Raw genomic sequence first — 22,644 nt, 5'->3', positions numbered from 1 at the left:
TTAGGTATTCCTTGTGTCTTGCATTCATAGGGATGTGCAGGTAAGCGTCCTTCAAGTCTATGGTTGCCATGTAATCCCCTTCTTGAAGTTGTCTTATGACTTCCTGTAAGGCTGTCATTTTGAATCTTTATAATCTTGTTTATGAATCTGAGGACTAGAATTGAGCATAAGGATCCATCTACCTTTGGAATTAGGAAATATGTAGTTTACTTGCCCTTGTTGATTTCCTGTTTTGTGATTAATTCTATTGCCCTCGTGTCCAACAACTCTTCGCCCTCTTTGAGATGAGCTATCTCCTCTTTTGAGTGTATTTTCCTCTTTGGTCCCCTTCCTGGGGGTAATTTGCTTAGTTCTATGCAATATTCAAATTGGATTGTTATTTAAAAATCCACCTGCCTTAAGTTATTTTCCTCCACTCCAGGAGGAAGTCCTTAAACCTTCCACCGACTGGTGTGCTGTGTTTGAATTTGAATTTAATGGTTTTTTTTCCTTGTCATTTTTGATAGTTTGGCCTTCTCTGAACAGTCACTTATTTGCAGGAGCTGCACCTCCTCTGGTTGTTTGTCTTCTCCCTCTGAATCTTCCTCGAAAGGAACCTCGCCCCTGTTGCAGATGCTGCCAACTTTGATCAGTTGAGGTGGTTTGTGTCCTGCTCTGGAAGCCTTGATGTGAGCTTCCTGTCTGGAAGCTTTCCCTTGAGGCTGGTCATCTTGTAGTAAATATTCTCTTTCATAATCATCCTCGAAACTGCAGTGCACCCATGGACTTTGCTGTTTTGTTGTTGTTCTTTAGTTGGTTGAGACTTTCATCCACTGTGTTTCTGAGCAGTTGTTGCCCATTGAAGGGGGTGTTTATAATATTCCCCTGCATATGTGGTTTAAACTCCAATATTCTCAGCCATGAGTGACGTCTTATTGCGATTCCCATCACCATCTGTCACCTTGATGGGTCTGCTGCATCTAACGCCGATTTTAAACTTATTTTTGTAATGTTTTATCGAGTTTCAGTAAAATGTGCTGCCCTTCTCCTATACTGTTCAGGGAGGTGTTTTAACAGCTCTACCATCACCTCCTAATGCTGATAAGCATGCCTACTGAGCTGTGCATTTGAGTTTGCAATGTGCCACTAGTTTTGCAGCACTACACTTGAATCTGAGTCCCACAAGTTCCATCCTTTTGTCCTATTTTTCTGGAGGGGGACTGAGGTTGAGGAGATATTGGCCCTTGTCCTGGCTGTAGCTGTGATTATGGAGCCAGCCGGAATGGTGCCTTTTATGTATGCCGGGTCCTTCGAGGAAAACATATGTCTTTTCAGCCCTTGGCATCACTGCTCTACATGTGACTGGCTCCTTAAAGGCTTTTCACCCCTGGTTGAAGATTCTTGGCTTCTTGTCCAAGTTTGAAGCAATGTTTCTAGTAGGAAGCATGATTGTGGTATATCCTCCTCGAGTTGTACATTAAACCTGTTTACTGCATTTTTGATGGCCAAATTGTACATTCCCATGTCATCTGGGAGGTGAGGGCTTTGATGGGTATGATTCTTCAGACGAGTCTGTCTTTAAGTCCTCTCATTGTTGTTCCATGTGTTAACTCCCCTCTGAGGCCTGACACCTTCCAGTCTGCTCTTTATCCTCCTCATAGAAAAAATCTTGTTCTTCTGTCTAAGGATCTGGTGTGAGTGGAGGCTATATTTCTTCGACTTCCATCACAGATGAGTGTGTTTCAGCGTCAAAGCTTTTTGATGAATTCTAAATTCTTTACGACTATTGTCGAATTCCTTTCTCCGATGTAATAACATGGACATTCCGGTCTTGTGCCACCTCCCTTTCTTTTCAGTGTTGATGGCCCATTTGGGATCTTTGTCTTTGACATCAAACCCTCTTTCGACGTGGACTCTGTCATAGCACTTCGGTGACCTCCTCTCGACTGTTGTGCTTTCGATGTTGAAGCATCTTTTTCCCATCCATCCTTTGACGTTATAAGTTTTTTCGGAGTTCTGCTACCAGCAGAATTCCCCTTGAGGGCTCCGTGAGAATCCTTTCCTTGGGTGATGGTTGTGGGCAGTAAGATGTTTGACCCTGAAGGTCCCTTGTGCGTTCGAGTCCGATTTTTTTGACTCAGAAGTCTTGAGCAGAGTGCCCAGTGTCTCTTACCCCCACGTTTTGGTTCTTCTTAGATGTTTGTTCCTCCACGTCGATGATTTTCCGATAACCTTCTGATGTCGCGCCTTCGGCTCCCTGTGCGATTTTCTCATCATTGTCGCTCAACAGCCAAATGTCTCTGAGAGACGGTGTGGACTTCTAGCACTGTAATGCATGGTCGATCATTCTCTGTCTCACTCTTACCTTCAAAGTCTTCAGTGCAAACACTGCGCAGGTGATGTAATCTTCACTCCAGTGTTCCCGTGGTAGGCAGAGATTACACACCATATTTTTGTCCTTTTGGGCGTACTTGTGGTGACAATTTTTGCAAAACTGGAACAGCGTTTTCTCCGTTACTCCGAACAGGGGACCCCCTGAATGAGCATTCTCACTACTCTGTCGAATGAACAAAACTTATCTTCCTCTGGCTTTCCTTTTTTGTCCACTTCCTGCCAACAATTTTTCCAGATTCTACAAACTTCGCTTCAAAAAAACTTCTGACTCCTTCCAAACTATTTCCTCGTGTTGGAGACTTCTCTGCTAGCATCCAGACCCAACAGGAAAAAAAAAAAGAATCTGAATATGCCGACCAAGGGCGGTAACATCTGGAGGAAGTAGGACAACATTACAAGGGGACACCAAATGGTGGTTTCAGTGACGCCCACCAGCAAACAAAAAAATCAAAAGGACTAAATCAATGGAGAATTCCAAACACAATCACTAGATGGCAGAATAATGCACAGTATGTGAATATATAAAAGATTCATGCTGCAAAACTGTAGGTTGTATTATTCCAAAGACATTTAATACACATTCCATATGAGGTTACAAGCCATATAAGTGATTTAATGTGCATCAACAGTGGGACACATTATGTTTCCCATGAATGGCTGCTTTGTGAGGATGTTCTGAGCTCTAGGGCTGACAATGGCATGAAGCTACCACAGGAAGGGTATGGAAAAGTCAATAAACCAAGTCTTTGTGACCACACCAATTCTCTTTTCTTGAGGCAAGTTAACAAGGAGCTTGATAAGACAAATTATCAGGACATCCTTCCAAGGCAGGATATATAGATGCATGGTACTTACTCCTATGCCTTATAAGAGTGTAATCATCGATAAGCGCTAAAAGTTGTGCTGGTAGAGAGGAGATGGTCACTGAATGAAGACATCCTGTTGAGGTCAGAGTTTTCCAAGCCCTTTCCTGCTGTTTAAAATACTTGATTCCATCAGGAGGGCTGTAAAGAAGAAGTAGAACTGAATGCCAAAGATTCCACATCCTGAGTCTGGAGACAGACGGAATTGTTGGGAAAGTTCTCATATGAGCACCGATTATCAGCAGACCTCTGATGAAATCCTCTGATGCCCTGGACTTTGGAACAATAATGGCAAAACTGTCATGCTCAAGTGTCCTGGGAGGATGAATACGTGCCACTACAAAAGTTATGAAGAAAAAAACCTCTCTCTGCTGGAGTTATTAAGCTGGAAAGATTACCATGCAAGTACTCAGATTTAATACCTTTGCAGTGCTGATGCAAATTCAAAGGTGAGCTTATTCAAAAGGAGAAATGGGAAATTTTAGAGAAACATCACAAGAAAATCCAGGATCCAATGCTCAGTGACACCGTAAAACATAAACTGACAATGCAAGCTGAACATCCTAACTCTTGACGTTTCCCTTTTTTCTATGTAACATTGCAATGTGCCAGTCATGCAAGCAATGACATTATTGGTGGTTAGGTTCCTACAGGAAGAGCCCTGGACGGAAACATAAAGCAGGAGATTTTAGATATTTTCTTTACAATGTAAATTTGTAGAAAATGAAGTGACAACATCTTGGAGACATCTATTATAAGCATGAAGTGCTAAACGTGAAAAGACATTACATATGAAGAAAGACTCAGTAGAGCGCGTTGGAAAGCAGACAGAGGCAGAAGACTGAACATAATAAAACAGAGTTCAGAATGGATGGGTGGACAAGAAGTTTAAGTGGTGACAGTGCTTAAGGGCAAAGAAATACATTTCAAATATCTAAATAAAGTAATTGGAAAGTAAAGTGATAGGAAATAAACTTGCAATTGGAACTACAGAAGAAGAATAACACAAGTGGAGTCTGGTTTATAGTAATGAAAACAAGTCAAAGTCTCTGAATAGTGATGACAATAACTTCACTGCAAACACACAGATTTGTTTTCGGTTGTAAATATTCTTTATGTGGAAATCTCTTCCTTACCTGATGGATCAAATGAGCTCCCACCAGTTGAAGGGGTTGCTCCAAAATCTGCATAAAAGTTAGTCTGCAATACATTATTCTGAGCTGGAGTTATTGGAGCTGCAGAAGGAGCCATGAAAGAACCTCCAAACCCTGTAAAATAGAAAGTATGTTTCATCTTCACATTAGATAAACTCATTGAACTACATTCACATAAATGTTACTATTATTCAGACGTGTACATAATCAAGAACGTTAAGTCCTAGATTCCAATATGACTTAAATGTGACTGAAATCAAAATTGTTACATTTAATTTATAGTTTCCTATTCTTACGCATTATGCACTACACGCTGTACCTTCAATCATTAGTTGAGGCTCTCTGTTCCACAATGTTTGATGAAATAATCTTGCCCACCAGTTCTCAGAAGGACTGATACATTTTCAAAAGGTGGTTCTGGAAACTTCTCAAAAGTTTTATAGATCTGTGATGTGATATAGTACAGATGTGTCCCAGCTAGGATCCTCTAATTCTAATGTGGCATTACTGGTACTACTCAAAAGGAAACATCTAATTGTGCATCATTTTGTTCACATCAAAAATCATTTTCTGCACTCTTACACGTTTTTCCATTTCATGAGAGTAAAGAGATGATTTATGTATAAAAAAGAGCACCTAGATTCTCCGCCTACCTAATGTAGCGAAAGGCGATTGATCAGAGGGGCATATTACTCTATAGGTGGTTAAAGAGGAAGCATATTGTATTTTTTTTTTTTAACTGATTAGGGCTAGTAAAGGAAGGCAAATATTACATATCTCAGGAAAGAGAACACTACATCTCCTTTGTTGAGTAAGGGAGCTCCAGTCTGGAATTTCTTAATGGTATCCATTCGGTATTACAAGAAGCTGGAGTAGTCTTTTCTTGGAAATGAACACACCACAACGTTGAAAAATAAAGGAACTGTATATTTATGAAGCATCAGGGAGGGCATCATTTAAAAAAAAAAAAAGAAAAAAGAAAAAAGAAAAAAAAAAGAAAATTGGACACAAAGGATTTTTAAAGGCAGCAGTGACATGATTATAGATTTAATTTTCATAGCAGAACATACTGCCAAATTCATTGCAAACAATTAATGGTAGTTGTGGCAGTAGATGTGTGCTTCAAACAAGACATTTACATAAACAAATGTATTCAATAATAAAAAGACAAATGCTAATTAGTGAAACAATTAACCAGTACAGTACTTGCAAGTACCAAAAAGTGTCCATGTTGTGTTTGTACTTGAATGTTTTATCGATCTAGGTTTGGAATTGTATTACGTAGTATAGAAATCTCATATGTATTACTCTTGTGAGCTTCTGCATTCCAGGAATGCCAGTTGCTCACTGGGGGCAATTGTGTAAAGTGTGGGCCTTGTATACTTCCATTTGTTTTTTTTTTTTAAGTCGGATGTCAAGCCTTACCTTCTACAAAGTAATTTACTACAAATAGGCAACAAGTCTTCAGCCCTTATATCCTCAAGGGACATTGTGTAGTGTTGTTTAGTTGTAAGTTTCAGTTGTTGCCTGGTATTTCTTAGTAACATGGTTTGCATCGTGCCAATTTGGAATATCATGATGTAAGCCAGTTCAATTGTGTATCTTAGAAATTGTGTCTCTTGTTGCCTGGAGGAAAACGATGCAACTGCCGTCTTGTCTGGAGATCAGTGACGCCGTGGCTCTTTATGGTTATTTCTCAAACAGAAATAAATCTTCACCTTTACTGAAACCCTTCGTGACGTGTCACCGCTTTTATGCTTGTTAACCCACACTACACACTGCTCAGCATGTGGAAGTGCTGCTGATCTGTGCATGACGATACAGTCTTGAGCACTTATGTGATCGCCATCAAGTTAAACATCTAGACTGCGGCACAGTTTAGTTGTAGCCATTAGGGACACTGCTCAGCATGTGGAAGTACTGCTGATCTGCGTGTGACGTCACCGTCTCGAGCACTGGCGTGATTGCCATCACATTAAACATCCAGACCTCATACGCGTTAAAATTTGTCATTGCACAATGTTACATGCCACCAATTGTTTTCATACAGCACTCCATTCAAATAATATGATCCCCAGAGTGCAGCTGCATGCGCTGTTTATATTGTGCAACACTAGAAGGTATACATGGAAAATGTCACTTATTCAGTGTACATCTGTTCGTGGCATGTAGTGCTACAGATTCACATGCTATGCATATCTATATCGACATCTAGTGTTGGGCTCGGAGTGTTACAAGTTATTTTTCTTCGAAGAAGTCTTTTCGGAGTCATAGGAACGAGTGACTCCTCTCTTCGGTTCCATTGCGCATGGGCATCAAATCCATTGTTAGATTGTTTTCCCGCAGAGGGTGAAGAAAGGAGTGAGTGTATAAGAGAAAAAAGATAACCATGCAAATGTAAATGTATATACATATGTACAAATGTTAGTAACTTAAACGACTACAGGCTTCCGGGGAGGAGGGAGGGTGCATGTGAATCTGCAGCACTACATGCCTCGAACAGATGTACTCTGGGTAAGTGACATTTTCTGTTCAATGATGTGTAGCTGCAGATATACATGCTATGCATAGACTACAAAGCAGTTAGTTCTCCCCAAAAAGCGGTGGCTAGCCTGTAGGAGTTGAAGTTGTTTGAAATAATGTTCTTAAGACAGCTTGTCCTACAGTGGCTTTTTGTTGTGAGAAAACATCAACACAGTAGTGTTTAGTAAATGTATGACGGGTTGACCATGTAGCTGCTTTACAAATATCAGCCATTGGTATGTTTCCTAAAAAAGAGCCATTGTTGCACCTTTTTTTCCTGTAGAATGTACTTTAGGAGTGATTAAAAGTTGTCTTTTTGCTTTGATATAACAAGTTTGTATACATCTAACAATCCATTGGGGTTTGGATGCCTGATTTGAACTTTGTTTTGTGTTAACAAATCTGGTCTGTTTGGGAGTTTGGAGTGAGGTACTACAGACAGGTCTAGTAGTGTTTTGTACCAAGGCTGACATGCCCATGTTGGTGCTATGAGTATCATGTTGAGTGACGTTAGACGCAACTTGTTGACCAGAAATGGAAGGAGTGGGAGAGGGGGAATAGCGTAAGCAAATATCCCTGACCAACTGATCCATAGAGCATTGCCCCTAGACAGGGGATGTGGTTGCCTGGATGCAAAGTTTGGCATTTTGTGTTTTCGCTTGTTGCGAATAGATCTATGTTTGGTGTTCCCCACTTTTGAAAGTAATTTTGAAGTACTTGGGGGTGAATCTCCCATTCGTGTGTTTATTGGTGATTTCTACTGAGGACATCTGCCAACTAATTGTCTATTCCTGGAATGTACTATGCTATTAGGCTAGAAGGGACAGTTGAGATGAATGTCTCCCTCCCTGTTTGCTGAGATAATACACGGTTGTCATGTTGTCTGTCTTTATGAGAACATTCTTCTGTTTGAGAAGAGGTTGAAATGCTTTTAGGGCAAGGAATACAGCCAATAATTCTAAGTGGTTTATGTGTAGCTGTTTCTGTTTGACATCCCATTGCCCTTGAATGGAGTGATTGTTTAGGTGAGCTCCCCAACCAATCATTGATGCATCTGTTGTAATTATGGTTTGAGGCACAGGGTCTTGAAACGACCACCCCTTCATTAAACTGCTGCGATTCCACCATTGAAGGGACATATGTGCTTGGCGCACCATCAACACTAGGGGGGTCATTCTGACCCTGGCGGTCGAAGACCGCCAGGGCCACGAATGACTGAAGCACCGCCAACAGGCTGGCGGTGCTTCATAGCCCATTCTCCGCCGCGGTCAGAAAAGGGGATCCTTTCCCGCCGGATTTCCCCTGGCTGGGCTAAACCTGGGGATTCCGACCCCCTTCCCGCCAGCCTGTTTCTGGTGGTTTTTACCGCCTGGAACAGGATGGCGGGAACGGGTGTCGTGGGACCCGTGGGGGCCCCTGCACTGCCCATGCCACTGGCATGGGCAGTGCAAGGGCCCCATAACAGGGCCCCAGCATAGCAGACAGTGAAAATCGCGACGGGTGCAACTGCACCCATCGCACACCTGCAACACCACCAGCTCAATTCGGAGCCGGCTTCTGTGTTGCAGGCCTCTTTCCCGCTGTGCCGGCGGGCGCTCCCTTGGCGGGTGCCCGCCGGCCCAGCGGGAAAGTCAGAATGGCCCCAGCGGTCTTCTGACTGCGGAGCGGCCATTTGGCAGTTCCCGCCAATGTTAGAATGACCCCCTAGATCTTGAAGTTGACCGTGGTGCCTGTGACCATTGTTGTGCAAGGCACTGCTGTAAGGGCCTCAAGTTTAATCTTGCATGTGGAACTATTGCTATGCAAGATGCCATCATTCCTAAAATCTTCATGATAAATCTTACAGTGTATTGTTGGCTATATGAGTGGAATTAGATTTTGGAAACCTTGTATCCTTTGGGTATTGAATACGCTAGAGCTAGTTGAGTATTTAGGATAGCACCTAGATACGGTTGTACTTGTGATGGTTGAAGGTGTGACTTTTGGTACTTTATAGAAAATCCTAGGGTGTGCAGAGTTTCTATCACATAACATGTATGTTTTTGGCATTGTGTATGATTGTTTGATTTTATTAGCCAATCATCTAGATATGGAAAGACATGGATGTGTTGTCTTCTTAAGTATGCTGCTACTACCGCTAGACACTTTGTGAACACCCTTGGAGCTGTTATGCCAAATGGTAACACTTTGAACTGGTAGTGTTTTACTGCTATGACAAACCTGAGATATTTTCTGTGAGCTGGGTGGATGGGTATGTGGAAATACGCATCTTTTACGTCTAGAGCTGTCGTAAAATCTTGTTTTTGTAGCAGTGGGATAACATCTTGCAGAGTTACCATGTGAAAATGCTCTGACAAGATGTAGAGATTGAGGGGCCTGAGGTCTAATATTGGTCTGAGGGTGCAATCGTTTTTGGGAATTAGGAAGTATAGAGAGTATACCCCTGTTCCTTGTTGGGACTGTGGAACTACTTCTATTGCTTGTTTGAGTAGTAGAGATTGAACCTCTTGTTGTAGCAGAACTGTATGTTCTGGGGATAATTTGTGATATCTTGGCGGAATATTTGGAGGGGTGTTTATCAATTCTAGGCAATAGCCATTGCAGATAACTGATAATACCCAACTGTCTGTGGTGGTATTTTGCCAATGAGAGTGGAACTGCTGTAGTCTTCCCGCCACAGGAGATGTATGGAGTGGAAGGGAGTGAAGTAAGTCACTGCTTTGGTTGGGTAGCTGGCTGATTAGAGGTTTGGAATTTACCTCTATTTCTAGAGTATTGACCTCTGTATGGTACTGGGTTTGAGATGGCTGCTTTGTTTGTGAGGTAGAAGACTCGGAAGATCGAAACTGAGGCCTACGAAATGACCCGCTGTATGGTGTGGTGTACAGAGCACTCATTGCTTTATCAGAGTCTTCATAATTTCACGATTGTAGTGTCCACTTCTGGGCCAAAGAGGTGCTTTTTATCAAAAGGCATGTTTAGCACAGCCTGTTGAATTTCTGGTTTAAAACCAGAGGAGCGTAGCCATGCATGCCTTCTGATTGTAATGGCTGTGTTAACGATCCTTGCAGCTGTAACAGCAGCATCAAGGGCAGATCTTATTTGATTGTTACAATGGCTTGCCCTTCCTCTACCACTTGTTGTGCCCGCTTTTGGTGTTCTTTTGGGAGATGCTGTATAATATCCTGCACCTCATTCCAGTGAGCTCTATCATAGCGGGCTAGCAGTGCTTGAGAATTAACTATTCTTCATTGATTTGCTGCTTGGGAAGTAACTCTTTTCCATGCAGCATCAAATCTTCTGCTCTCTATCTGGAGGGGGTACATCTCCTGAAGACTGGCTATTTTCCCTCTTTCATGCTGCACTAACCACCACTGAATCTGGAGGCACCTGATGAATAATATAGGGGGTTATTACAACTTTGGAGGTGGTGTTAATCCATCCCAAAAGTGACGGTAAAGTGACGGATATACCACCAGCCGTATTAAGAGTCCATTATATCCTATGGAACTCGTAAAACGGCTGGTGGTATATCCGTCACTTTACCGTCACTTTTGGGACGGATTAACACCTCCTCCAAAGTTGTAATAACCCCCATAATCTGAGTCAGAGGGTGCAGGCTTATATTTCTTTCCATTCTAGGTGTGATGATTCTTGATTTCACAGGCTCACTAAAAATTTGGTCTGCGTGTTTTACCATGCCCAGTAACACTGGGAGGCACTGGTACCTAGAATGTGTTGAAGATAATGTATTAAATAACAAATCTTCTCCCAATGGTTCAGAGTGCATTGTTACCCCATGATAAGGTGCAGCCCTGGCTATGACCTAGTTGTATACTGTGGTATCCCCAGGTGGATATGGTTTGGATGGGTAAGTATCAGAGTCATTATCTGGGATGGGATCAGGATCATAAAGGTCCCATGGATCTACTAGGTCTTCTTGCGAATAAAAAGTGTGTGATGGAGAAGGCATTGGTGGAGGGCGAGACAGATAGCTGTGGAGAATGAGGAGGAGAAGAGTGAGGAGGTACTGGCTTCTTCTGCTTTCGCACTTTTGCTGGTGGCTATGCAGTGTCCAGTTCTTGGAATGCCAGCTTTCTTTTTGTTTTTAAAGGAGCTGCTGTAATAATAATAATAATCCTTCCTGTCTCTTTGCGACTGTGTATTCTAGATTGTCTCTCATCCATAATTTGTAGAATGGGCTCAATGTCTGACTCTTCCTCAGAGGTTTTATGGTTTTCTACTAATTTATTGGAACACAATTTATCCTCCTAGTAGGAATGGAGAAGTTAAGAGGTTGGTTCAATAGGGTGATAAAAGGTTCATTCCAATTCCAAAAAGTAGGCAGTCATTTTGGAGGGTGAGTATAAGGAGAAAGGTCTGGAAAAAATGGCACTACACCAAATGTTACTGGATTCAGTCCATTTACTATAATGAGAGGAAGAATTCCTTACATGAAAGAATCAAGGATGGTTAGTCCATTCCAGAATGTTGCATTGGTCACCTGTTAAGTTAGGCAAAATATTTATTTGTGTTGTAATTTTTTTATTATTGAGAATAGTAATTAAGATACATTGTAACACAGCATCAAGAGGCAGGTAAATAAGCCATAAGAACAAGGCTAACGGACAACAGTCCTTGCATAGTAGGGTCCAAAGAACGCAAGAATATCGCCTGAGATGAAAGTACAAAGACATAAAATATGCTTAATCATCAATATAATTAAGCGGTGTCAAGGAGAGAGAAAGAAGAGAATACCAGGAGAAAATAACAGGGATGGGGCGACCAACGACAAGGAACGATCAATACCAAAGGGGGGGGAGACAAAGGGGGGTAGGTGGGGGATGCAGGCCTTGCAGAAGTCTGCTGTCAAAAGAGGGGGTCAGCCAACATAATTGGGCAGCATTCAGAGGTGTGGCCGTCTCCCATGGTCCCTGGAGCTCTGTGTATCATCTCCTCCTTCATCCAGGATTGATGTGGGCAAAATTCAGTGCAACTACCGCAAACAGGATCCGTATTATAGCAGAAGCTATTGGACAGGGTATATGCGGGGACAAGGGGAGCAGCGGTGTGGCAGTTGGGCAATTCGAAAAGCAAGAGTTATGGAGATATGTATGGGGGAAAGGTAAGATGTCCAGGTCTTGCAGCATTAATCGGGAGATGAATGGGAAGGAGAGAAGAGCAGAGGAAGGGGAAAGGGGAGGGAGGGAAGGAAGACAGGGGCGACAGAGAGAAACAGGAAGTGGAGGGAGACAGAAGGGAGGGAGGGGAATGAACTGGTGTCAAAAAAGGAAGAGAAAAGAGGGAGAACATAAAATTTAAAATATATATAGGTGGGAGGGGAGAGGTGGGGGTGAAGGAAGAGAGTGATACCAGACGGACGAGTGCAGTGGTCCGAGGGCAAGGGTAGCAAAGAGAGGGAGAGTGAAGAGGGAGAAGGATAGGGGGGTGGGGTGGAGGTAGAGGGAAGGGAGAAAGAGAAAATGAAAGGTGTATGGGGTTGGCTGGGGGGCGGCAGTGGCGACAATGGCACAGTCAAGATGCCAGTGAGGAAGAGAGCCCACACCTGAGCAAAAATGGCAGCCTGGTCCTGTAGGTTATAAATTACTCTCTCATGTGTAGCTATGTTAGTCATCGCCACAATCCATTCCTCGGGCGCGGGGGGTAGTTGTGGATCTCCAGTGCCGTAGGATACATATGCCAGGGCTGTATGCAAAAGCCTTTTTTGCGGTCGCGATAAGGCCGGGAGGGAGGCCGTATTGTGCAGCATGAGCAATGACGGGGGTAAGGGAGTTGGAAGCAAAATGGATTCCGCCAGGACCTGTTCAACCACTCTCCATAGAGGCTGTACCGATGGACAGCTACTGAGTACGTGTAGCAAATCACAGCGCTGTGCAGCGCCAACATGATGCATGCGGAAGAAGGCCAGTCCTATGTAGTTTCACAGGGGTCCAGTACCAATCGTGGAGTAGCTTGAAGAGGCAGAACTTTAGGCGAGCCTCACGCTTACCTCTGTCTAATGCTTCCACTGTGTCTACCCAGTCCTCCTCGTCAAAGTCCTGCTGGAGGGGGGTTTGCCATTGCTGACGCAGCTTATCCAGGATCGGTCGTGAGAATAGATGACTTATAAGGACTTCGTACAGGCCAGCCATAACACCCTTGTGCTTCTCCCTTGTCGCCAGGCAAGCTATTATAGGTGAGGGCTGAAGTCCACGATGGACAATATTGGGGTTTTGACGCATGCAATGCTGGAGTTGCAAGTATTTCCACTCCTCTGCAGGATGGAGGTGGAATTCCTCCCTCAGGCTGGCAAAAGGTTTGAGCCTGCCGGTCTCCAGTACCTGGTCTAGACGATTAATACCAGCGTCCCTCCATTGCCGCTAGTTAAGAGCCGTTCCCCCTACGCGTATGCTATCATTGTGCCACAAGAGAGCCTGGGCGTGGAGAAAGGGGTGGACCCCCAGAAGACGGTGGGTCCTCTGCCAAGCCTTCAGAATCGGATTCGGGTCACCAGAGGGAGCGGAGGTCGTGCGGTGAAGCCCGTTAAGGCCTCCCCAGTGGGAGAGCAACTCTCTCTCCACTGATATCCATTGCGGCGATTCTGTGGAGTCAGACAGTGCGGCAGCCAACGATGACAGATGGAGGGCTAGAGCGTAATGTTCCACCGAGGGGAGTCCCATTCCGCCGTGTGACCTACGTGCTATGAATTTGGCCGATGCATAGACCCCCACACAAAAGACCTAATTGCAGCGTCCACCAGTCTCAATGTGGAGAGGGGTATCTGGAGGGGGAGAAGGCCCAGTATGTATGTGAAGCGCGGTACTGTGACCATCCGCACCGCCTGCCCCACATGGAAAGGCCTAGTTGGGCCCATTTGTCAAACTCAAGTCTCATACGTGCAATGAGGGGGATCTAGGTTGTCCGCTGTCATTCGTTCCAGGCCGCGGTTAACGAGGACCCCCAGATATTTAAGGTGCTGCGGGGTCCAGCGGAATGAGAAGCCCAGAAGCGCTGATTTCATCATCCTGCGTGACAGGGGTAGGGCCACGCTCTTGTCCCAGTTTACCTGATAGCTAGAGAGAGGAGCAAAGCCGTCCATAATCTCCATAAGGGCAGGCAGTGAGCGGTCAAGGTCGGTTAGGGTGAGCAGGACATCGTCAGCGTACAAGTAAAGTTTAGAGGTGGTACCACCTTGCAGAGGAAGGCCCGCTATCCCGGGATGGCGCTGATGGCAGCCGCCAGCGGTTCCAACACCAGCAGGAACAAAAGGGGGGAAGAGGGCACCCCTGCTGTGTTCCTCTACAGATAGGAAAAGGATACGAAAGGAAGCCCCCACAGTAGACCCGTGCCGTAGGATGATCGTATAGCAAGCGAACTTTGGAAATAAATTGGTCACCCAGTCCGTACTTTGCCAGTGTTGCAAAGAGGTATGGCCATTCTATAGGGTCAAACGCTTTTTCAGCATTAAGGGACAGTGCTAGGGCGGCCTCCGGGATGGCCAGAGCCCCCCAAAGGGCATGACATAAGGTACGGAGAAGATTCCTTGAGCTGCGGCCCGCACAAAACCGACCTGCGACTGGTGTATGAGAGATGGTATGACCTTGCGCAGGCGATTCGGCAGGACACTGGCTAATATCTTCAGAAGGGATATTGTAAGAAAGTACCATCTTGCCTGGCATGTTACCCCCATTTTTCACTGTATATATGTTGTTTTAGTTGTATGTGTCACTGGGACCCTGCCAGCCAGGGCCCCAGTGCTCATAAGTGTGCCTGACTGTGTTACCTGTGTTATGACTAACTGTCTCACTGAGGCTCTGCTATCCAGAACCTCAGTGGTTATGCTCTCTAATTTCTTTCAAAATTGTCACTAACAGGCTAGTGACCAATTTCACCAATTCACATTGGCATACTTATAATTCCCTAGTATATGGTACTGAGGTACCCAGGGTATTGGGGTTCCAGGAGATCCCTATGGGCTGCAGCATTTCTTTTGCCACCCATAGGGGGCTCTGACAATTCTTACACAGGCCTGCCACTGCAGCCTGAGTGAAATAATGCACACATTATTTCACAGCCATTTTCACTGCAATTAAGTAACTTATAAGTCACCTATATGTCTAACCTCTACTTAGTAAAGGTTGGGTGCTAAGTTACTTAGTGTGTGGGTACCCTGGCACTAGCCAGAGTGCTCCCACATAGTTCAGGGCAAATTCCCCGGACTTTGTAAGTGCAGGAACACCACCATTACACGCGTGCACTACACATAGGTCACTACTTATGTGTAGCTTCACAATGGTAACTCCGAATATGGCCATGTAACATGTCTAAGATCATGGAATTGCCCCCTCTATGCCATCCTGGCATTGTTGGCACAATCCCATTGTGAAGCTACATATAGGTAGTGACCTATATGTAGTGCACGCATGTAATGGTGTCCCCGCACTCACAAAGTCCGGGGAATTGGCCCTCAACAATGTGGGGGCACCTTGGCTAGTGCCAGGGTGCCCTCACACTAAGTAACTTTGCACCTAACCTTTACCAGGTAAAGGTTAGACATATAGGTGACTTATAAGTTACTTAAGTGCAGTGTAAAGTGGCTGTGAAATAACGTGGACGTTATTTCACTCAGGCTGCAGTGACAGGCCTGTGTAAGAATTGTCAGAGCTCCCTATGGGTGGCAAAAGAAATGCTGCAGCCCATAGGGATCTCCTGGAACCCCAATACCCTGGGTACCTCAGTACCATATACTAGGGAATTATAAGGGTGTTCCAGTAAGCCAATGTAAATTGGTAAAATTGGTCACTAGCCTGTTAGTGACAATTTGGAAAGAAATGAGAGAGCATAACCACTGAGGTTCTGGTTAGCAGAGCCTCAGTGAGACAGTTAGGCACCACACAGGGAACACATACATATAGGCCACAAACTTATGAGCACTGGGGTCCTGACTAGCAGGGCCCCAGTGACACATAACAAACATACTGAAAACATAGGGTTTTCACTATGAGCACTGGGCCCTGGCTAGCAGGATCCCAGTGAGACAGTGAAAACACCCTGACATACACTCACAAACAGGCCAAAAGTGGGGGTAACAAGGCTAGAAAGAGGCTACTTTCTCACACAACCCCCCCCAAACGAAGGACAATAAGGCTAACCTTGGCCAGTTGAGACTTTATTGTCTAAGTGGTGATAAGTAGAGAGTAGCTCTGCAATAGACTGGTTACTCCCTTTATCATCCACTATATGGTTACTTCCCTGTGGGGATGTAAACCACCCTGTTTGAAGTTTTTTAGCTAAGCAACAATGTGAAGATGTATTTTCAGAGTTTCTATCAGTAAGTTTTAGTTTAGAGCAGTGGGAATTGTCTACTGAACCTATTTGTAGTGATGGAAATGCCAGACAGGGATGCTGTCTCAGAAAAGCCATAGCTGGGCAAAAACTTTGTCCATATGGCTGGAAGAGAGAACAGGGATGCTGTTTCTCTTGGGTTGGAGCAGGGCAGGGAGGCTGTCCTATGAGCTCCACACTAGGGCAGGGATGCTGTCCTAAGTGTTGTGAGGCAGTGCAGAGTTTCTGCACTAAAGTTTCTCTGGGAGGGTTGGAGGGATGCTCCATGTTAACTAAAATGGTGCTCTTTTTCTCACCAATGTTAGTTATCCCACAGAGAGGTACTTCCACCTCAGGGAGTATAGTTTTGCCAACTGATGATTCCATGGAACAGGTGCCACCCCAGGGGAGGTTTCTCCCACCACAGGAATTGTATCCTGAATGGTAGGGTGGTTAGGGGATACTGTGATACCCTTTTTACCTGTTGATGGAGAGGGATCCTGAGTTTTCAGGCCTTCTCTCCTTTGCTTTTTCATTTCAGTAGAAATGAGAGGGAACAATTCCTCTGGGATGCCCAGCATGGCTGCATGGGCATACAACTCTACATTAGCCCAACCTGAGGTCTCTAGGTCATTACCTAAGAGACAGTCTACAGGTAAGCTAGGTGATACCACCACCTGCTTAGGGCCAGTAACTCCACCCCAACTAAACTGAATTATAGCTAAGGGAAGAAACTTAGTGGAGTTATGGACATCAATATTCTTATACTCTTGTCCAATGATGTGTTGATCAGGGTGCACCAGGTTTTCAGTCACCAAAGTGATACTGGCACCTGTGTCCCTGTAGGCCAAGGCCTCAACACCATTTATTGAAACTGTCTGCCTGTACTTATCCATTGTAAGGGGACAAGCAGCCAGTGTGGCAAGGCCAATGCCACTAGGTGTGACAGAAACTGTCTTGGGACTAACTACACCAGTTTCTACTATGGACCCATAAGTGAACCCAACTACACCCTTAACATGACTGTTGCCAGCAGTCCCACCACTAGTACCACTACTGCTAGGGGCACTAGAGCTTGATGTATTAGTGGTGGTAGGCTCAGGGGGTTTACCTGGACAGGACTTATCCCCTGGCCTATGGCCTCTGTTTTTACACACAAAGCACCAAGGCTTTTTAAATTGTGTAGGTTGAGAAGAAGAGGAAGAATTTGTTTTATCCCCACCCCCTGAAGAGTGTTTAAGATTTGAAGTGGAATCTTTGGTTTTACCCTTATCCCCATGCTTATCTTGAGATTTTTCACCATCTTTCTTCTTATTGTTCTCTTTGTCACCCCCTGTATGAACTTTTCTGTTCACCCTTGTTCTGACCCATTTGTCTGCCTTCTTTCCCAATTCTTGGGGAGAGGTCAGATCAGAGTCCACCAAGTACTGGTGCAACAAATCAGACACACAATTATTAAGAATATGCTCTCTCAGGATCAAGTTATACAGGCTGTCATAATCAGTAACTTTACTGCCATGTAACCACCCCTCCAAGGCCTTCACTGAATGGTCAATGAAATCAACCCAGTCTTGTGAAGACTCCTTTTTGGTCTCTCTGAACTTTATCCTGTATTGTTCAGTGGTTAAGCCATAACCATCCAGGAGTGCATTCTTAAGAACTTTGTAATCATTAGCTTCATTTTCTTTCACAGTAAGGAGCCTATTGCTACCTTTTCCACTAAATGATAGCCATAGGATAGCAGCCCACTGCCTTTGAGGGACATCCTGTACAGCACAGGCCCTCTCAAGTGCAGCAAACCACTTGTTAATGTCATCCCCCTCCTTATAAGGGGGAACTATCTTGTGCAGATTCCTGGAATCATGCTCTTTTGCAGGATGACTATGGGGAATACTGCTGCTGCCACCATGGGTTTCTAAACCCAGTTTCTGTGTCTCCTTCTCTACTTCTAAAGTCTGTCTATCCAAATCCAGCTGTTGCTTCTTGAGCTTCAGTCTGGTTTGTTCCACTCTCAATCTATTGAGCTCCCTTTCTAACAATCTGTCATCAGGGTAGGTGGGAGGGACATGCCTTGAAACAGAAGTATGGTGAGAATGGACAGAAGGAGACCTGTCCCTTACAGAGGGCACCCTAACAGCTTGGCTAACAGAAACATCAGTACCACTGTGGTGTGAATAAATGCTTTTGCTATGATGTGAGAAAACACTATTTGTATGGTGTGGCTCTCCATCATTATCAACTATGCTAGACTGTCTAGTAATGTAGTAATGGGCAGGCTAGGAAGTTTCTTTCCTGAATCTTTTCCTGGGGGAGTCCCTGGATCAGATTGGGAACCATTAGCTACTTTTTCAACAGATGGGGCACTTCTTGCCTTATCTTGTTCTCTAAGCATGTTAAGTAACAATTCCAAGGAAGGATTCTTCCCTACACTCAAACCTCTCTCTATGCAGAGACTCCTTGCTCCTTTCCAGCTAAGGTGGTCATATGCAAGTTTGGACAGATCAACATTTTGGCCTGTGCCAGACATTTTTAGAGAGAGTTAAAGTGATAGAAAAAGAGAAAAAAGTTTTCAGAACTTTTTAGAAAGACAGAAAAAAACTTTTTAAACTTTTAAGAACTTTTTGAAAGTTTAGAAGTACTTTTCAGCACTTTAGAAGAGAGTGAAAAGAGGAAATGCAAAACTTTTTAGCTATGTGTATATACACTGAACTTGTTTTGTATATTTTTCTCTTATGAAAAGTACAATGACAAGAGTGGTAAGTAGTCTCAAAGCCCTTATCCCACCGCTGCACAACCAATGTAGGAGGCTGGACTGGCTTGTAGTGAGTACCAATGGGTACTTGCACCTTGCACCAGGCCCAGTTATCTCTTATTAGTGTATAGGGTGTCTAGCAGCTTAGGCTGATAGATAATGGTAGCCTAGCAGAGCAGCTTAGGCTGAACTAGGAGACGTGTGAAGCTACTACAGAACCACTTAGTGTCATATGCACAATATCATAAGAAAACACAATACACAGTTATACTAAAAATAAAGGTACTTTATTTTTATGACAATATGCCAAAGTATCTTAGAGTGTACCCTCAGTGAGAGGATAGGAAATATACACAAGATATATATACACAATAGCAAAAATATGCAGTATAGTCTTAGAAAACAGTGCAAACAATGTATAGTTACAATAGGATGCAATGGGGACACATAGGGATGGGGCAACACAAACCATATTCTCCAAAAGTGGAATGCGAACCACGAATGGACCCCAAACCTATGTGACCTTGTAGAGGGTCGCTGGGACTATTAGAAAATAGTGAGAGTTAGAAAAATAACCCTCCCCAAGACCCTGAAAAGTGAGTGCAAAGTGCACTAAAGTTCCCCTAAGGATAAAGAAGTCGTGTTAGAGGAATAATGCAGGAAAGACACAAACCAACAATGCAACAATGATGGATTTCCAATCTAGGGTACCTGTGGAACAAGGGGATCAAGTCCAAAAGTCACAAGCAAGTCGGAGATGGGCAGATGCCCAGGAAATGCCAGCTGTGGGTGCAAAGAAGCTTCTACTGGACAGAAGAAGCTGAGGTTACTGTAGGAACGAAAAGGGCTAGAGACTTTCCCTTTGGTGGACGGATATCTCTCGCCGCGGAGAGTCGTGCAGAAGTGTTTTCCCGCCGAAAGAACACCAACAAGCCTTGCTAGCTGCAAATCGTGCGGTTAGCGTTTTTGGACGCTGCTGTGGCCCAGGAGGGACCAGGAGGTCGCAAATTGGACCAGGATGTAGAGGGGACGTCGAGCAAGACAAGGAGCCCTCTTAGTAGCAGGTAGCACCCAGAGAAGTGCCAGAAACAGGCACTACGAGGATGTGTGAAACAGTGCTCAACCGAAGTCGCACAAAGAAGTCCCACGTCGCCGGAGACCAACTTAGAAAGTCGTGCAATGCAGGTTAGAGTGCTGTGGACCCAGGCTTGGCTGTGCACAAAGGATTTCCGCCGGAAGTGCACAGGGGCCGGAGTAGCTGCAAAAGTCGTGGTTCCCAGCAATGCAGTCTAGCGAGGTGAGGCAAGGACTTACCTCCACCAAACTTGGACTGAAGAGTCACTGGACTGTGGGGGTCACTTGGACAGAGTTGCTGGATTCGAGGGACCTCGCTCGTCGTGCTGAGAGGAGACCCAAGGGACCGGTAATGCAGCTTTTTGGTGCCTGCGGTTGCAGGGGGAAGATTCCGTCGACCCACGGGAGATTTCTTCGGAGCTTCTAGTGCAGAGAGGAGGCAGACTACCCCCACAGCATACACCACCAGGAAAACAGTCGAGAAGGTGGCAGGATCAGCGTTACAGAGTTGCAGTAGTCGTCTTTGCTACTATGTTGCAGGTTTGCAGGTTTGCAGGCTTCCAGCGCGGTCAGCAGTCGATTCCTTGGCAGAAGGTGAAGAGGGAGATGCAGAGGAACTCGGATGAGCTCTTGCATTCGTTATCTAAAGTTTCCCCAGAGACAGAGACCCTAAATAGCCAGAAAAGAGGGTTTGGCTACCTAGGAGAGAGGATAGGCTAGCAACACCTGAAGGAGCCTATCACAAGGAGTCTCTGACGTCACCTGGTGGCACTGGCCACTCAGAGCAGTCCAGTGTGCCAGCAGCACCTCTGTTTCCAAGATGGCAGAGGTCTGGAGCACACTGGAGGAGCTCTGGACACCTCCCAGGGGAGGTGCAGGTCAGGGGAGTGGTCACTCCCCTTTCCTTTGTCCAGTTTTGCGCCAGAGCAGGGCTAAGGGGTCCCCTGAACCGGTGTAGACTGGCTTATGCAGAATTGGGCACATCTGTGCCCAAGAAAGCATTTCCAGAGGCTGGGGGAGGCTACTCCTCCCCTGCCTTCACACCATTTTCCAAAGGGAGAGGGTGTAACACCCTCTCTCAGAGGAAGTCCTTTGTTCTGCCATCCTGGGCCAGGCCTGGCTGGACCCCAGGAGGGCAGCTGCCTGTCTGAGGGGTTGGCAGCAGCAGCAGCTGCAGTGAAACCCCAGGAAGGGCAGTTTGGCAGTACCAGGGTCTGTGCTACAGACCACTGGGATCATGGGATTGTGCCAACTATGCCAGGATGGTATAGAGGGGGCAATTCCATGATCATAGACATGTTACATGGCCATATTCGGAGTTACCATTGTGAAGCTACATATAGGTAGTGACCTATATGTAGTGCACGCGTGTAATGGTGTCCCCGCACTCACAAAGTCCGGGGAATTGGCCCTGAACAATGTGGGGGCACCTTGGCTAGTGCCAGGGTGCCCTCACACTAAGTAACTTTGCACCTAACCTTTACCAGGTAAAGGTTAGACATATAGGTGACTTATAAGTTACTTAAGTGCAGTGTAAAATGGCTGTGAAATAACGTGGACGTTATTTCACTCACGCTGCAGTGGCAGGCCTGTGTAAGAATTGTCAGAGCTCCCTATGGGTGGCAAAAGAAATGCTGCAGCCCATAGGGATCTCCTGGAACCCCAATACCCTGGGTACCTCAGTACCATATACTAGGGAATTATAAGGGTGTTCCAGTAAGCCAATGTAAATTGGTAAAATTGGTCACTAGCCTGTTAGTGACAATTTGGAAAGAAATGAGAGAGCATAACCACTGAGGTTCTGGTTAGCAGAGCATCAGTGAGACAGTTAGGCACCACACAGGGAACACATACATATAGGCCACAAACTTATGAGCACTGGGGTCCTGACTAGCAGGGTCCCAGTGACACATAACAAACATACTGAAAACATAGGGTTTTCACTATGAGCACTGGGCCCTGGCTAGCAGGATCCCAGTGAGACAGTGAAAACACCCTGACATACACTCACAAACAGGCCAAAAGTGGGGGTAACAAGGCTAGAAAGAGGCTACTTTCTCACAACAGGGAACAAGTAGAACACCGTCCCTGCCCCATTCCCCAGGCTCCATGGCTTTGGCTACCTTCAAGACACCTGTGTGTCAGCAGAGTCAGTGGTAATCATCACCCAGCAGGTCCATTCACCCAACTTTTAAAGGGGCAAAAGGAGAATAGTGCCACTGGCCCTGATGATATCCATCCTAGTCCTGGGTGGGTCAACTGGAGTTAAAGTCTTTCAGTCCATCTTTGCCCTGGCAGAAGGTGGCTTCTTCCAGCGTGGCGTTCTTCCACTATTGTAGCTCCCAGGTCCATGTCCTTCTCATCTGTCCCTCCTTGTGCAGGGAATTTAAATGAGGGTGGAAATTTCTAGAATCCAGGCAGCCCTGGCAAATCCTAGGGTGCCATATCACTCCACTCCTGTTCAAACCCTCCTGCACAGCATTCTGGGACATTCCAAAGCGACTACAACTTGCCTGTGGAAAGAGCTTCAATGACAGCCTCAGCTCAACACTAGCTGACATAGCTGCCTGATCCTGTCCCA

The 22,644-nt window shown here is 45.2% G+C and overlaps 1 protein-coding gene across 1 annotated transcript in view; it reads right to left on the bottom strand.

Annotated features, from left to right (window-relative positions):
• Positions 1–22,644, bottom strand: part of LOC138273926 (clathrin coat assembly protein AP180-like) — a 176,409-nt gene that overhangs the window by 76,641 nt on the left and 77,124 nt on the right. The window contains exon 9 of the mRNA XM_069218912.1: positions 4,373–4,504. Coding sequence (XP_069075013.1) covers positions 4,373–4,504 — 132 coding nt within the window. The remainder of the gene's footprint in view (positions 1–4,372; positions 4,505–22,644) is intronic.

Source organism: Pleurodeles waltl, unplaced genomic scaffold (genome assembly GCF_031143425.1).
Source record: "Pleurodeles waltl isolate 20211129_DDA unplaced genomic scaffold, aPleWal1.hap1.20221129 scaffold_121, whole genome shotgun sequence".
Classification (NCBI taxonomy): domain Eukaryota; kingdom Metazoa; phylum Chordata; class Amphibia; order Caudata; family Salamandridae; genus Pleurodeles; species Pleurodeles waltl.
Note: the sequence above shows the minus strand (reverse complement) of the source record. Positions and strands in the feature narration are given on the sequence as shown.